The sequence below is a fragment of the Oryctolagus cuniculus genome, chromosome 9 (genome assembly GCF_051225735.1).
Source record: "Oryctolagus cuniculus isolate XC-2025 breed Fujian yellow rabbit chromosome 9, ASM5122573v1, whole genome shotgun sequence".
Taxonomy (NCBI): Eukaryota; Metazoa; Chordata; class Mammalia; order Lagomorpha; family Leporidae; genus Oryctolagus; species Oryctolagus cuniculus.
The window spans coordinates 109,408,738-109,425,628 of NC_142875.1; the positions used below are offsets into that span (position 1 = coordinate 109,408,738).

At 44.4% G+C, this 16,891-nt stretch overlaps 1 protein-coding gene across 6 annotated transcripts in view; it reads right to left on the reverse strand.

Annotated features, from left to right (window-relative positions):
* Positions 1–5,435: 5,435 nt before the first annotated feature.
* The window catches only part of LOC127492064 (uncharacterized), a 47,166-nt gene continuing 35,710 nt past the window's right edge, over positions 5,436–16,891 (reverse strand). For 2 of the 6 annotated variants that reach the window (XM_070049395.2, XM_070049393.2), the window contains 8 exons: positions 12,143–12,223; positions 10,084–10,158; positions 8,551–8,721; positions 8,342–8,404; positions 7,947–7,994; positions 6,832–6,867; positions 6,317–6,367; positions 5,436–5,705 (listed from right to left, as the gene is read on the reverse strand). In XM_070049395.2, coding sequence (XP_069905496.1) covers positions 6,327–6,367; positions 6,832–6,867; positions 7,947–7,994; positions 8,342–8,404; positions 8,551–8,721; positions 10,084–10,153 — 429 coding nt within the window. In that variant the 5' untranslated portion in view covers positions 10,154–10,158; positions 12,143–12,223 and the 3' untranslated portion in view covers positions 5,436–5,705; positions 6,317–6,326. Of the gene's footprint in view, positions 5,706–6,316; positions 6,368–6,831; positions 6,868–7,946; positions 7,995–8,341; positions 8,405–8,550; positions 8,722–10,083; positions 10,159–12,142; positions 12,224–12,349; positions 12,411–16,891 lie in introns of all 6 variants that reach the window. The other 4 variants (XM_089304600.1, XM_089304598.1, XM_089304599.1 and 1 more) reach the window with 3 other exon arrangements.

Consider the following 16,891-nt stretch of genomic DNA (forward strand, 5'->3'; position numbering starts at 1 on the left):
CCATCATTACATGGAAGCGGCTTATACCAGACTATCAGTGACTTTCAGCTCGCAAAATTCCACGGAAATTTCTCAGTCTTCATCTTATCTTGCTTCTCAACAATGACAAACATTGTTTACAATCTGCCCTACTTAAAAAACATTCTTCCTTGGGTTGCATGATGCTATATATATGTACTTGTTTTACATGTACTACACTGTACTTATTTTATATATTAGAGCATCACAGGTACTCATTCTCTGGTGGCTTCACTCCTTACCTATTTAATTTGTCAAATATTTGCTGAGTGCCTTCTCCATGCTAGGAAATTTTCAAGGAGTTTAGAATGGATGATGAATACAAAATCACAGTCCCCACCATCCCTGAGCCAAAACCCTGTATGTCCTTGCAGATGCATCTGCTTCCACCTAGCGACAAAATCATGAAATGCATTGCTTGTCTTTTATCACCATATACTATCTTTATCTCCTTAGAGACCCATCCTTCCTTAATTATGATCTGTGTACCAAGGCACAAAGTTCTCTCTTGCCAAGACTACAAGTTCAAACCTTTATCTACTTGACATCTCCATCTCAGTATTTTAAAGGCACTACTCAATCGGAGGGAACTTTGAAAAGTTTATGCAGAATGCACATTATCTTACTATTCCATTTTTCTATTAACTTTTCGAAGTCCCCTGATATTTCCAAAACAAAACTGAATCTGGTACCATAATGCCAGTGACCACCCCTCAACCATTCATGTAACATAACACCTACAGCTTTGCCTGTCTTACGCAACATAAATTCTACCACCAATTTTGTCCCCATTTCTAGTTTTCTAAATATTTCTCCATCTTACCCACATGTCCCTGTCTCTACTGTCACTCTTACCTACTAACAGCAATATCCTCCTTGCAGGGTGGTCATGTAACTACCAGTCTAGATTTCCCTCCAAATTCTCCAAGCATTAGCCTGCTGTCAGAGTAATATTTCCATACCACACGTCATCCCATAAAAATCCTCTGCTCACTATGGTTTTAAAATTCCCTGTAACAAGGATCCTGTATGCTGAGAGTGGTCTTAAGACCAGCAGGACCTGACACTTTCACCCTCTCCAGGCACATCTCAGATCCTTCCCTTTCACTCACCATTGTAGACCAACCTTCTGACCTTCCTGCTCCCTCTACTCACCTCCAGTACTCTTGTCCCACACCCTAGAGTGCTCCGCTCCCACCCCACCTCCCCTTTGCCTATTGACTCCTAATCAAATTCCTCTGCTATAACCTTGCATGGAGTCAAGCTCATTTCTTTCTGAGTTCTCAACTTAATTTGTAATTATGTACCCATTAGTACACTTATTTGATGTATAGCCCTATTTTCTCTAGACCCAAACTGTCCAATATAGAAGCCACAAGCCACATGTGCCTGCTGAAATATAATTGGGTTAAAATTAAACAAAATGCAGAATTCAGTTTTTCATTCACACTGTTCACTTTTTAAGCACTTGATAGCCACATTTTTGGTGGCTACCATGTGGGATAGCAGATATCGAATATTTACATCATGAAAGGAAGTTCCATTAGAGTGCATTTCTTTACCCTTTAAACTAAAGTAATAGTTGTAAGTTATATAATTTATGTAAGTGGTAAGCTATATATATGTAATATAAAACCTACAGCATTCACTGAAAAAAATCTGCACAGAGATACACTCAAAACCACTGTAGTTAAGACCAAAAAAAATGTTTAAGAAACATACAGGAATGCAAAACCTAGAATATAGACAAGTAAATAGGCCTAGGAAATAGACAAGATAAGTAGAAAACATGAAGTAAAATAGCAGGGCTAAGCCCCAACATATCAAAAACATCATGAACTTTAAATTGTCTCAAGTAAAACAAATGCTTGAAAACTGCAGTTTCCAAGTAGACATAGATTAGCCAATTCCACTACCAAAATGGACTCAATATTTATATTGATATAGAAATTGTACAGATTTTATATTATTTAATTAATATTTTATACAATTGATTTGGCTACAAATTAATTTTATACAGTTAATTAAATTGTTTTTTAAATGTACATATTATAATAAACCCATGTAAATCTCTTGGCTCAGTCCTTTGCTGGCACAGTAAGCTTTCTCTGGTGGCTGCTAGTCTGAGGACGGTAATGGATGGGGCTCCTTGTCATTTGCTCCATGTGTAGATTCCCACAGGGTGTCTCAAGTACCTTAGTCTTCCTGATACCTACACTATTCCCAAGTGTCCTAACCTAAGCCCATGGCTTCACCTGCCACTTACCTCAATGCCAGGTACGTGAATGGTCCAGGGGCTACAATTCCCTCTTCCAAGCAACTTGAGTTTGGTGTCCTCCTCATGACTCTAGAGAGCCACTTTTTGTTTGTTTTTAATTTTATTTGTTATACAAGTTTCATGTATTTCTTATATACAGATTTAGGAACAAAGTGATACTTCCCACCCCACCCTCCCTCCAGCCCACCCTCCAACCCGTCTTCCTCCTCCCTCTCTCATTCCTTTTACAAAGATGTATTTTCAGTTTACTTAATGAATGTAAAGTTAGCCCTACATTAAGTAAAAGAGTTCAGCAAATAGTATGAAGAGAAAAAACTGTTCCTCAATGGAATAGACAGCAACTTTTAATTGATCCATTAGAACTTGAAGTAAAATCTGGAGGTTTCAAAAAGTCCATAGGGACTTTTTTTGACAGGCAGAGTGGACAGTGAGAGAGAGAGACAGAGAGAAAGGTCTTCCTTTGCCTTTGGTTCACCCTCCAATGGCCGCCACGGCCGGCGCGCTGCGGCCGGCGCACTGCACTGATCCGATGGCAGGAGCCAGGAGCCAGGTGCTTTTCCTGGTCTCCCATGGGGTGCAGGGCCCAAGCACTTGGGCCATCCTCCACTGCACTCCTGGGCCACAGCAGAGAGCTGGCCTGGAAGAGGGGCAACCGGGACAGAATCCGGCGCCCCGACCGGGACTAGAACCCGGTGTGCCAACGCCGCTAGGCGGAGGATTAGCCTAGTGAGCTGCGGCGCCGGCCAGTCCATAGGGACTTTTAAGTTTAAGCCATCACCTGCAATGTTGGCATCCATATGAGCACCAGTTCAAGTCCCAGCTGCTCCACTTCCTTCTTTTAAAAAAAAATTATTTATTTATTTATTTGAAAGTCAGAGTTACAGAGAGAGGGAGAGAGAGAGAATTTCCATCTACTGGTTCACTCCTCAGATGGCTGCAATGGCAGGGGCCGGGCCAGGAGCCAGGAGCTTCGTCTGGGTCTCCCAGCTGGGTTGCAGGGGCCCAAGCACTTGGACTATCTTCTGTTGCATTTCCCAGGCCATTAGCAGGGAGCTGGATGGGAAGTGGAACAGCCGGGATTTGAACCTGTGCTGGGGTCACAGGCGGTTGCTTTACCTGCATGCCACAACACTGGCCACTTTGTTCTGCTTCTGATCCAGCTCCTTGCTAATGCAGGGAAAGCAGTGATAGATGCTCCCAAGTGCTTGGTCCCCTGCCACCCACATGTGAGACCCAGATGGAGTTTCAGCCTCGTGAGTTCAGCTTGTCCCCATTCCAGGCCATTGGGACGATTCAGGGAACAATCCAGTGAATGGAAGATTTCTTTCTCTCTGTGTGTCTCCCTTTCTGTCTGTCGTTTCGCCTCTTTTTTTGAAATGCACATTTTCCTGAACATTTAGGACTTCTCTGCTAATGAGTGCATCTTGTGTGCCCTACTATTTTGTCTTGTCTCAATTTCATAAATCATTGTAACAGCCCAACATAAAATTCCATGTTGAAATCAACTTGCTATTGGGCCGGCGCCATGGCTCAATAGGCTAATCCTCCGCCTTGCGGCGCCGGCACACTGGGTTCCAGTCCCGGTCGGGGCGCCGGATTCTGTCCCGGTTGCCCCTCTTCCAGGCCAGCTCTCTGCTGTGGCCCAGGAGTGCAGTGGAGGATGGCCCAAGTGCTTGGGCCCTGCACCCCATGGGAGACCAGGATAAGTACCTGGCTCCTGCCATCGGATCAGCACGGTGCGCCGGCCACAGCGCACTGGCCGTGGCGGCCATTGGAGGGTGAACCAACGGCAAAGGAAGACCTTTCTCTCTGTCTCTCTCTCTCTCTCACTGTCTACTCTGCCTGTCAAAAAAATAAAATAAAAGAAATCAACTTGCTATTGGAAAGAAAATAGTAAAGGAAAAGAGTTAATACTAGCTGGCAGATTAGAAATGATTTTGGTCTTTTTAAAAAAGACTACTTTCTGTTTAGAAGAAAGCACTGAGTCAAGGCCTGATGGAGCCAATATAAAATCTGATGTTATCTCACACAAGTTCATTATAAGGGGAATAAGTACAAGGGACTTGTTACATATTGCATGAAATCCACTAGTGAATTAGAATATTTCTCTGAGAGGCAAGCTAATGAGTCAGTAATTCTGTAAGTTAATGACTCCAAAGACTGATGCATTATTTGTGACATATACTAAAGAACAGAAATGGACTTTCAAATTGTCTTGGTAAAACTGATTCATTTTATAAAAGGAAGTAGAGTTTCTTAAAAGACCGACCAAAGTCAGTGAGAGTTACTATGAGAATCCACCCCAAGTTTGAACACCCCTCAGAAGGGTCTACCACCCTCAACTTACAAAGCAGAAAAAGTCAAAATAAATTTCTGCCAAAAGTAGTTTGTCATTCACACTATTGCATATAAATCCTGCAAAGTACAGATGTCTAATACCAACTAATTTTACATAAACTCATATATATCCTTTTACAAAAATCTAGTGTAAATCTATGAAAAAGGCTGTTTCCACTCACCCTGAACCAACCCATATGCAGAAGTAAGACATCCATCCTATGATATGAGAATAACAGCCTCCCAAAGACACACACCTGCTAATTGCCAGAAGCAACAAGGATGTAAATTTGCATGATAAAGGGGAATTAAGATTGGTAAACAATTCACCTAAAATAGAAAGATGTTGTTGTATTATAGAAACAAGCCCAATGATGCCATTGCAAAGTTGTTAAATGTAAATGGAGGCAGAAGTCCGTTGAAGGGGATGTGACTTCTCCACTGGTCACTGTTGGCTTTGAAGATGGGCAAGGGCCAAGGGATGTGGGAAAGAAAACAGGGTTCTTCCCCAGAACCTCCTGAACTTGGCCAACACATAGATCTAACCCAGTGAGCCCCATGTCAGACTTCTGGGCCGCCGAACTATAAGATAATAAATTTGTGTTGTTTTAAGCCATTATTTGGGGTAATTTTTCACAGCAACAGCAGGGATACCAATACACTCCCACATGTTCATTTCATATTGTCCTGTAACCCCAGATAAGTGCTGGAGTGTGTTTATAAAGCATCAGAGGAAAACCATGATTATGGGTATTATCACAAAGCAATCTCTTCCCTCACAAAATAAACACCACTCTGAAAATTAAATTCAGATTAACATTTATTGAGCCCATATTAAAAGGCACACAACTACAAAGTGCTCCTCCCCCGGTTGTGTAGAATTCACCACACCCACCCAGGAGCAGTGCTTTGCTGCTTCTCCTCAGCTGGGCATACTTGGGTTCACCAGCGTTCTACATTTGTGCCATCTCCTATCTGCTGACACTAGGCTTGTTCTACAGCTCAGAATCTTCTTAGAAAGTGCTAGACAGAAGAGTGAGCTTCAGATCTCATGAAGAATATACTTCGTTTTCTAAACAAACAAACAAAAATAAGCATTAGCAAGAGTAATTACCAGTGCTCAAAAGATCAGCCTCATCTTTTCTGATTTGCCACTGGGCCCCTGGACATGGCTATAAATGTCTTTAAGTGTAATTCCTCAGCCTCCTTCCCTCCACTCGAGTCTCTGGTGAGATAGTCACATACTTCAGGCTCTTCCAAAGAAGCCGAGAGTGAAGTATTAAACTCACCCTCCTGATTCAGAGCCCCAAGCTTTGGAGTTTTTAAGTGGATTGTGTGTCCTATGCATCAGAAATCCGCAGGCTTCTCTTCAGACTCTTGGTTAAGATTCCTTTGACTAAATTGGAGTTCATATCCAAAACAGAAAGAAAGGAATCTTAAAGAACTCTGCGGGGAGTCTTCGTTCACCCCATGCCTCTTTGGTTACAGAAAACCCAGTCAACTGAGCTGGGAAGATAAACCCCAAGAAGGATTTCATAGCTAGATTTCATCGCTAGATTTCATAGCTAATAGCAGCACCTGGAAAGTGTTAAATTTGGAATCTTTTTCCAGTAAGTTTAAACCAGCATCAGAAATAGTATCAAATCGCTAGAAAGACACCAGGGACAAACAGAAGAAACTTACAAATATCCATTTAGAAGGATTCATCGCTTTCTTCAGAGCTGTTGTTCTGATCTGCAAATAAGAAATGGTTTTATTCATCTGCAAATAAATAACACTCACAACACGTCTAGCATTCTGTTAAACAGCTTCAAAGCGTTCATTAAAGTGAACTCAACGAAGTCAATGGCACCAAAACACTTCTTGTCCCAATCGCCAAGGCACTCTTCCAGGGCTGACATGTAGCCAGTGGACATGGAATGAAATGCACCCCATGAAAAATATTTGGTTGAAGGTTTTGTCTCCACTTCCACTCAGAAGTTCCCAGGAGCAGCACTCAAACCAGATAGGCCTGCCTGTGCTGGCACCACTTATCTCTCCCTCCCAAGAGAGGACTCAACTGAGCAAGCATGGTACCTACATAAGAAAGGCAGAAAATGGGGCAGCGAGCCATTGTGTCTGTCCAGGAATGACTTACGAGAATAGACACCCCTCAAAGGCCAAGAATAGAGAATTAAAGCAAAGATCTTTGTCCTTACCAGTTGCTTCACCCTGCTCATCAGAATAATTAAAACCTACAAGAAATAAGGGAGTAAATTTCTGAATTTAAAAAGTTAAAACTCTCTGAATTTTTCTCTTCCTACTTATAACAGAAGTTTCTGATTGTATTGGTAATTGCCATAGCTAGAAATCTCTTAGCAGATAGGTATAGAAACAGGGAGGTGCAGGACAGCCGTGTTGCTGCTTCTCGCTTTTCAATCATGAGAATTTTCTTGGTATTCAGTGGGTTGCAGAACAGGGAACACTGATAATTCACTAATCAATTACTACAGGTAAGATAGACTACAATACTGAGGCAGAGCTCCATTACACAGATGAGATGTTCTGTAAAGATGGTCTCAAAATGTAAGGTCACATGACCCACCCCATTTTAATAGATCATTCCAGCTCCACAAAAATAGTTTCTAGGTTCTTCAAACTGCCAATTGCAGTCCTCTCACAGTCTTAGAGCAGTGCTAGATTTCAGCCAGCTATTATTTGTAGACATAATGAGAATACTTAAAATGTAGCTTTCAGGTAAGGCTCTAAGCTCAACTGCACTGAAACCTTCAAAGCATCTCTCCGACTACTGGCATCTGCGTGGGGAGACAGAAGGCTTTGAAATCCCTTGATCCCTTCTTTAAGTGGCAGACAGAAAAGTGAAAAACACATAGAGGGGGCTGGCGCTGTGGTGCAGTAGGTTAATCCACCGCCTGCAGTGCCAGCATCCCCTATGGGCGCCGGTTCTAGTCCCCGCTGCTCCTCTTCCTATCCAGCTCTCTGCTATGACCTGGAAAAGCAGTAGAAGATGGCACAAGTGCTTGGGTCTCTGCACCCACATGGGATACCTGGAAGAAGCTCCTGGATTCAGATCAGCTCAGCTCCAGCCATTGAAGCCATTTGGGGAGTGAACCAGTGGATAGAAGACCTTTCTCTCTATCTCTCCCTCTCATTGTCTGTAACTCTACCTATCAAATAAATAAAATCTTAAAAAAAAAAAAATGGAGGGCTTGTCAGAGGGAGTCAGTAGAGATAGGACCCTTATTTGATTCCTGAAGCTCTTAAAATCCTTTTTCTTCTGTTCAGTCTAAATCCAAACAACATTTACACTTACCATGGTCATCAGTCACAAAGCTCTCTGTCTGAAAAGTGTCGTAGTAAACTGGAAAAGAAAAGGAAGTTGTTCACCACATTCTCCCCACCACGCCCATCAGCCCATGGAGACACCGGGAGCTCGTCCTTTTTACAGAAGCCCAGAGGCTGCTCCCAGGGATCAGTCGAGGTGGACCCCAGGGCTGGGCCATGTCAGCTTCCAGCAGATTCCTTCTCATGACAACACTCTGGGAAAGTGCTTAAATTCCCCCCAAATTTCAAAGAACCTTTGGCCAAAGTCTACTCTGCCTGAGAGAACAAAGCAACAAAACTATCCCCAAACCACAGAGCATCCTGAGCTGTGAGACATAGCAAGGAGGAGGAGAACACGCTGCTGTCTGAAGACAGAACTTCTACCTGTGGTCTCAGTAGCTTCTCCCACAAGGCTGGAGGTGGCTGACTCCTCGAAAGTAGCAGATTCTGGAATGCAACACAGAAGATGGGTGTGGTCACAGCCAATGGTGGGATTCCAGTACAACAGGGGCTGGGGGGAGCGAAGCGGGAATGCAAGAGATGGGGCCCAGCAATGCATGACTCGCCACCCGTGAGGCCACACCCCTACTCACCGACAGTCTGTGTGCTCTCCCGATACTCAGCTGTGGTGGACTCTGTGTCCCCAGTCGGGTCCAGCTCCGTGGTGGAGACTCCATCTGTGACTGCCGCTAGGTCTGTGGTTAAGTCTGCGCCAGTGGTCAGCTCTAGATCAGAGATCCATTCTGGTATGTCAGCAGTTAATTCTAGAGCAGCCAAAAAGGAAAGAACAGCTCATGGACTTTCCAGTGGGACTGTGTCTTCCATTTCCACACCCTTCCATTCCCAGCTGCATCTCTCTCTGGGGAGAGCACGGAACATAAAGTGGGAGACTGAGTCCAGCGTGGTCTCCCCACAGGCTGTCCTCTGCCACTGCTAGAAAGCCAAGGGACCGAGGCTGCCCAGGGCTGTGCACAGGGCCCCTCCATCCCCTCTCCGGCGAGGGTCAGCTCAGGGTGGGGCTGGAGACACTGTGCCTCCACACAGTGTTGATCAGACTGGAGCAGGAGAAGAATTCCCAGACGCCCTTTGTAATCCTTCCAGTTCCTGGAAGCTGACAACAGAACCCGGGAGGAGTCAAGGAGCAGGGAGACAGCCATTTCTAAGAAGTGGGAGCCAGGATGGGGGCAGCTGTCACTCGGGCTACTCCTACCACTATCTCATTTCACGGCTGCTGTGTAGGACAGCAGTTTTCAGCGTGCCCGCAGAACACACCACCCAGGCCTGCTGGGGCTTGCTGAGCCCGAGGCACCCTGTCTGTTAGGTCTGCGGAGCGGGCAGGGCCTCCTCAGGCCACAGTGAACACGCATCTGCAGCCACTGTTTCCGCCCCGGGGAACCCGCCCACAACAGCAGAGTCCTTAGCTCTCTGGCATAGTCATTGCACTTATCAGAAAGAAGCCCAAAGCTGGCAGAGCAGACATTGAGAGCTGCCAGGGCAAGAGCTGGGAGGAACTGGGCAGGGAAAGCAGCCATTTTTATGCAAGCTAGCAAGCTGCCATCCCACTGAGGGTCAGGCCTGATTGCAGGAAGAACTGGCAAAGAAAGCTGGGGGAAGGGCTCCTTCCCCTCTGGCTCAGGGGACCCCGACTTCCTTCCTTCCTCAACGTGACTCGAAATTTCCTTTCCAGACCCTCTGATTCCACAACCTGAAATCTACTAAAATCCACTGTAAGCAGAAGTGCCTAGGAGGACTTTCTCGCCTGAATGAAATAGAATGACGCCTCTGAAGCAGCCAGTAGTGAATGGGACCCGCAGGAAAGCCTTAGTTCTTTCCCTACCTTTCATAAGGCCCAGCCTAGAGACCAATTGAAACCCCATCATCCAAATCTCAGCTTAGCCACTTAACTACCCAAGGCCCCAGAGCTCGCCTGGCCATACCCACCTTAAGACCAAGTCAATATAAATTTTGCTCAGACTGATTTTATGAACTTCATAGCAGATGTCTCTTTGTCTCTCTCAGTCTCTGTTTCTCTCTGCCACCCCCTACCCCATCTCCTTCCACACACACTCAAACACACAAGCACATCCCAAAAGAAGTTTAGCTCCATTTGCCAGCAGTCCTCTTACCGGAGGGCAGAGCCGGGAAAGCCACGGCCAGGCCACACAGGGCAGAGAGGATCAGGGCCGTCCTGAGCATGATCCCTGTGGCAGGGAGGGCAGGAGACCGGTGAGGGCAGGTAGACAAGTACCACGGCTACAGCTCCACTGCACTTTTATAGAGCCCTCAGCCCCCAGTTCCTTCATTCCTGGGTGGCTGGGGAAAAAAAAAAAAAAAGAAAGAAAGAAAAAGGAAGAAGCCTCGCCCACACAGGAGAATGCCCCTGGAGGGAAGGTAGGAAAAGAGAACTGGGGGTTGGGAGCAGCCAGGATGATGCTTGCAGGAAACTCTGATAAGGTCCTTGGAGAAATGAGGTTGCATTGCCCCACTGCAGTTACGCGGGTTACCTGCTTCACCGGGGTCAGGGGAGAAATTCCTGTCCTGCCAGATCAGGCAGGCAACTCCCCTCCAGGCCTGACTGGAGCCAGAGACAGCTCTACAGAACCTCCTAGATGTTGCTTCCATCAGAGGTCAGGACCCCGCATCCCACATCAGAGCCTGTGGGCTCCTTGGACTCCCAGGGAACCCCCCAACCCCAACCTGCATTGCCAACTGTGACCTCCTATTGTCAACCCTGGCAAATCCCTGAAAGAGAACTGGATGTTGACAGTAACTATTACTACATTATGTAAGCACAAAAGTGTGAAGAACCTTGTGATTCTACTTGGGCTATTATCTCATTTCTTTCTTTCTTTTTTTAAAGATTTATTTATTTACTTGAAAGTCAGAGTTACACAGAGAGAGAAGGAGAGGCAGAGAGAGAGAGAGAGAAAGGTCTTCCATCTGCTGGTTCATTCCCCAGATGGCTGCAATGGCCAGAGCTGTGCCAGCCCGAAGCCAGGAGCCAGGAGCTTCTTCCAGGTCTCCCACATGGCTGCAGGGGCCCAAGGACTTGGGCCATCTTCTACTGCTTTCCCAGGCCATAGCAGAGAGCTGGATTGGAAGTGAAGCAGCTGGGACTTAAACCGGCGCCCACATGGGATGCTGGCATTGCAGGCGTTGGCTTTACTGGCTACGCCACAGCACCAGCCCCTATCTCATATATTTCTTACCATAATCCTATATGAGAGGTATTATCATCCCCATTGTTCTGTAGGAACCTTGAGGCTGAGAGATTGAATTATTCCATATTCACCCTGCAGCAGTGACATTGAGTACTCTGGCTCTGTGGACCTCACTCCTGCTAGTGACTTTCCCTGTCTTCTGGGAGTAAGCTGCCCTGCGTCCCCTGCTGTAGTACCTTCTCATTAATCCACAGAGAGATGAAAAAGGACTTAAGAAAATGCAAGGGTAAGGGACCAACTCATAGGCACCCTCATCACCACTCCTCCCTGAAAAGTAGGACTTTAACAGATAGGCAGGACTCCCATCCCTTCAGTCAAACTGCCATAAGTTTTCTCTACATTTCAGTTTTCTTTACCTAGAGGATGACACTATATAACCATTCCCCAGAAACCAAGGGATGGATGATATCATTGAAAAAATAATAATTCACTATTGCTGAGTGTCTGACTATGCACCATAGACTTAGTTGATCCTAACACTGTGGTAATCTTATCATTCCCCTTCACTAGACAAGGAAGCCATGGCACAGAAAGCTTCGTAAGCTTAAGAAAAGTCATCCAATAAATGTTATACAGCCAGGAGACAAACGCATTGGCAATCTGAAACTACAGCCTGTTTTCTTAGCCACTTTCCTGTGGGGGTACTTCATGAAGGAAAAAAAAATATGCAATTTAAAAATAAGTTTATTTCCATCCCCCAAAATTTTGAAATCCCTGCATGTAAGAGGGCTTCAAAAAGTTCACAGAAAACGCATGTGATGAAAAAAGTTATACATGAAATTAAAAAATTTTTGCAACAAAATAAACCTGTCTTTGAATTTTATTCCCCATGAACTTCTCAAGGTACCCTCTTTTTTGTTCCCCCAGCCCAGTTATCCCTCAGACCTTCTCATTGCTGGCTTTGTCCCATAAAGTGTGGCACTCACTGTACAAGGCTTCACGCTAATGAAGGGTACGTACACACCTGGACGGCATTGTTTTGTTTCCTTGGCAAGCCCAGTCCAATGAAGTGTAGCCCAAACACAATGGTCAGGAGCTTGGGGATCTAGAAATGCAGAAAAACTCGCTGGCAAATAAGGCAAATAACACTGGCAAACAATGGGACTCACACACAATAACCCAATAAGTCATGGGCCAGTGGAAGAAGAGGACGTGTTACTGTGTTACTTACATTGGGTCTGATAGGAGACTATTTCCTGCCACCGGAAAATAGAACATGAACTTCAAGTTTGCTAAGGAATGAAAAAATTATGGAAGGGGTCAGGAGCAAGTTACTTGCTTTGGAAGTTTTAAGGTTTATTTACTAATTTATTTAAAAATGGAGTAGCACACAGAGAGAAAAATAAAGATCATCCATCCTCAGGTTCACTTCCTAAATGGCCACAACAGCTAGAGCTGGAGCAGGTCAAAGCCAGGAGCCAGGAACTCCATCTAGGTCTCCTCCATGGGTGGCAGGTACTCAAGTACTCAAGCTGCCTTCTGCTGCTTCCCAGGCACATTTGTGGAGAGCTGCATCAGAAGCAAAGCATCCAGGACTTCAACCAGAATTTCCATAAGGGATATGGATCACAAGAGGCAGCTTAACCTGCTGTGCCACAGCACCCACCCAGCTCTAGGAACTTTGACTTGCTCCCAGCCATCTAAAAGTAGGGACGCATTTTAGACATCCTTGCAAAGGTCATGTTTCCATATTTATGTATCTCAGCTCCCACCAGATTCGGGGAAAGAGGCCACCTGCTGACCCTTCATGGAAACTTGAAGATCATTGCTGTCCATCCTGGAGATGGAGTCACTCTTTGTCACCCCAGGAATGTTGTCAGGTCACAGACACAGTGAGTCCACAGTGGACGACAGGCCTCACGCTGAAGAGCGATCTAATGAAATTGTAGGGCTATCATTACAAACTTCTTATTTAAAGGGACTGTAGTTTTGTTTTTATATTAAAGACAAAAGGGTTTTTTTTAGATTGAGACATAAGAATTGTGCAGATTTATGGGACACCATGTGATATTTCAATATGTGGCTACATCATATAATATTCAAATCAGGGTGAGTTTATCTCTCCTCCCAAACATTTAGTATGTCTTTGTGATGAAAACATTCAATACCCCTTCTTCCGACTGTTTTGAAATGCACGGTACCTCATCACTATAAATTGTCACCCAACAGGGTGGCAGAGCACCAGAACTTACTTCTGCTAAATATTCCTGCTGACGGACCTTTCCTGACTTTCCTCCCAGTTGTGCTCGCCAGCGTCTGGTTAAACGCTACTCTACTATTGTCTGTGAAATCAATATTTTTAGATCCCACACATGTATGCAGTATTTGTCTTTTTGTACCTGACGCTACTGCACTTAAGATAATGTCTTACAGTTCAATATATGCTGCTGCAAATGACAGAATTTCACCTTTTGCACGGCTGGATATTATTCCATTGTGCTTATATACAACTCTTTTTATAGCCATTCATCAGATGATGGTCACCAGTTAGTTTGGTTCTATTTCTCAGCTCTGCCTCTATTGGCTTTTTACATTTGCTACCAAATGTTATAGAATTACTTAATCTCCCTGTTTGAAGGTATCTTAAATTGTGTCCAGCTCAATCAAATATCCAAGGTTTCTTTGTTAAACAAAAGGCATCTTGGAGCCAGTGCTGTGGTATAGTAGGTTAAGCTTCCGCCTGAGACTCCAGCATTCCATATTGGCACTGGTTCATGTCCTGGCTACTCCACTTTATATCCAGCTCCCTGTTAATGCCCCCTGGGAAAGCAGCGGAGGATGGCCGAAGTGCTTGGGACCCTGCACCCACCTGGGAGCCCTAGAAGAAGCTCCTGGTCCTGACTTCAGATTGGTCCAGCTCCAGCCATTGAGGCCGTTTGGGAAATGAACCAGTGAATGAAAGACTTTCTCCCTCTCTCTCTCTCTCCCTCTCAAATAAATAAATAAATCTTTAAAATAAGTAAATAGAGGGCATCTTTCCCTCAGGTAACATACCTATCAAGCCCCTATCATCCCTGGTGATGGGAAACTCACTACCTTGAGATGAATAGTCCCTTTCAGGACAAGTATTTCTTCCAGTTGATGAAATATGCTTTTTGCTAATTTTGGCTTATTTGCCCAGTTCTATTCTTGGAGGCTATATATATCAAATTAGGTCTTTCTTCCCTCTTCAGATGTCAAAGGCAGCTTTCACTTTATTTTTTAATTTCTTCCCCATCCTAAAAGGAGTTAAGGATAAGTTCGCTCCTATCTTTTCCCCTGATATTTCTCCAGTACGTAACACAGTGGCCAGCACATAAGAAATAATGTTTAAAAAGTTATTACTAAATTAAGGACCATATGTTTCCTGGCCACTAGTCTGTGATCTCATTTGTCTACTGTCTTCACAAAAGAAGCATCACAGGGGCTGGCACTGCAGTGCTGTGGCATCCCATATCAGAGTGACGGTTCAAGTCCCAGCTGCTGCACTTCTGATCCAGCTCCCTGATAATGTCCTGGAAAAGCAGCAGAGGATGACTCAAGTGCTTGGGCCCTGCCACACATGTGGGAGATCTGCATGGAGTTCCAGGCTCCTGGCTTCAGTTTGACTCAGCCATGGTCATTGCAGTCATTTTGGGAGTGAACCAGCAGATGGAAGATCTCTCTCTCTCTCTCTCTCTCTCTCTCACTGCTTTTCAAATAAATAAAATAAATCTTAAAAAATAAATAAATAGGAGCCGGCGCTGTGGCACAGCGGATTAATGCCCTGGCCTGAAGCTCCGGCATCCCATATGGGCACTCATTCGAGACCCAGCTGCTCCACTTCCAATCCAGCTCTCTGCTATGGCCTGGGAAAGCAGTAGAGGATGGCCCAAGTCCTTGGGCCTCTACACCCACGTGGGAGACCTGAAAGATGCTCCTGGCTCCTGGCTTCGGATCGGTGCAGCTCCAGCCGTTGCAGCCAATTGGGGGTCGAACCATTGGATGGAAGACTTTCTCTCTCTCTCTCTCTCTCTCTCTCTCTCTCTGTAACTCTGACTTTCAAATAAATAAATAAGTCTTAAAAAATTAAATAAATAAATAAAAGGAAGCACTAGAGTTAAAACAAAATATCACAGGGCAGTAAAACAAAAAAAGTCCCACTATCCTTCTTTCTGAGCAATATGTGCTATTAATTATATTATATTATATTATATTACTTTCTACATTAACACAGGGTAGACCTGGCAGAGAGTAGGGAAGTTTTCCTGACAGCACCAAAGGGGCTCAAACTTCCGCACCTGCCTCCTCCAGAGTGAGAGCAGTTTGGGGAAGAGAGTTGAGCCCTCAGTTTTGTCCCTGTCTCTCCCAACTCCCACCCCCAGCAGATCCAGGCTCTGAAGCAGCTGGGAGCAGCCAGGCAGGCATCTGACCTAGGGCAAGGTGCCTCCTTCATCCCCCAAAAAGCCCAACCATCAGCCTCCCACCACCACTGCTGAGGGAGCAGTTTCCACAGACCAAGACCCACATTGCCCCTGGGTAGAGGGAGCCCAGAGTGAGAGAAAGATATTATGACAGGAGCCATCTGTCCTTGCAGACTGGATAGAGATAAGGACTGACTCAGCCTTCTATGGTCATATCAAGCATTTTGCAAGTGGCTGACTCAACTCTTATACAAAGCACAACCTTGAGCAATTTCAAAAAAGCCCCCATATTGATTCCTTTTTTAAAATTATAACCACAGAGTAAGAATATTTATAATACAAAGCCAGTTCATAGCAAGATGCTAAAATATCACATCAGGTGCCAGTAGTACAAAAAAACCTATTTACGCAACAAATGTTTACAGACTGACTGTACAGTACAATGGCTAAAGTGGAAAAGGCACAAAGCCAGGAAGTTAAATTTGCAGGCTCTGAGGTTAACAGTCTGACTACAAATCCTGGTTCTGCAGAAATAGTTAGGTGACCATGTACAAGTTACTTAACTCAAGAAACTTCAATTTTCTCTTCTAGGTTGTACAGATTAAAATAGATTTTACTTTAATGTGCTGTACACTGAGGCTTAATGCTATAACGAGTACTCAAACAGTATATTTCACTTTGTGTTTCTATGGGGGTGCAAACGACTGAAATCTTTACTTAATGTACACTAAACTGATCTTCTGTAAAAAAAAAAAAAAAAAGAAAGAAAGAAAGAAAGAAATTATCAATTCCCAACTTGACTCTCACTGGGATTAAACATGACAATAGGTCTGATCTGATTTCATCATCATTTAAAAAAAATCATCTATTATTTTTCACTTTATGTTTCTGTGTGGGAGCAAACTGTTGAAATACTTACTTAAGGTATACTAAGCTGATCTTCTGTATATTAAGATAATCGAAAATGAATCTTGATGTGAATGGAAGGGGAGAGGGAGTGGGAAAGGGGAGGGTTGTGGGTGGGAGGGACGGTATGGGGGGGAAGCCATTGTAACACATGAGTCGTACTTTGGAAATTTATATTCATTAAATAAAAGATTAAAAAAAAAATAGATTTTACTGTGTTGGGTTGCTGTGAGAATTAAATTAATGAACTCATACAACATGCCTCAAATAAAGAAAGCACATGATAAAAAAAAAAAACTAGCAGTTATTATTGGGTGCTGCCCATGGAAAAAACACAGGTCCCCACTGAGTTGATAACAATATTTTATGGTGGGAACATGAAGGAGTATTATCTTGGAAAGTTCCATGGTGAAGACGGAACAAGT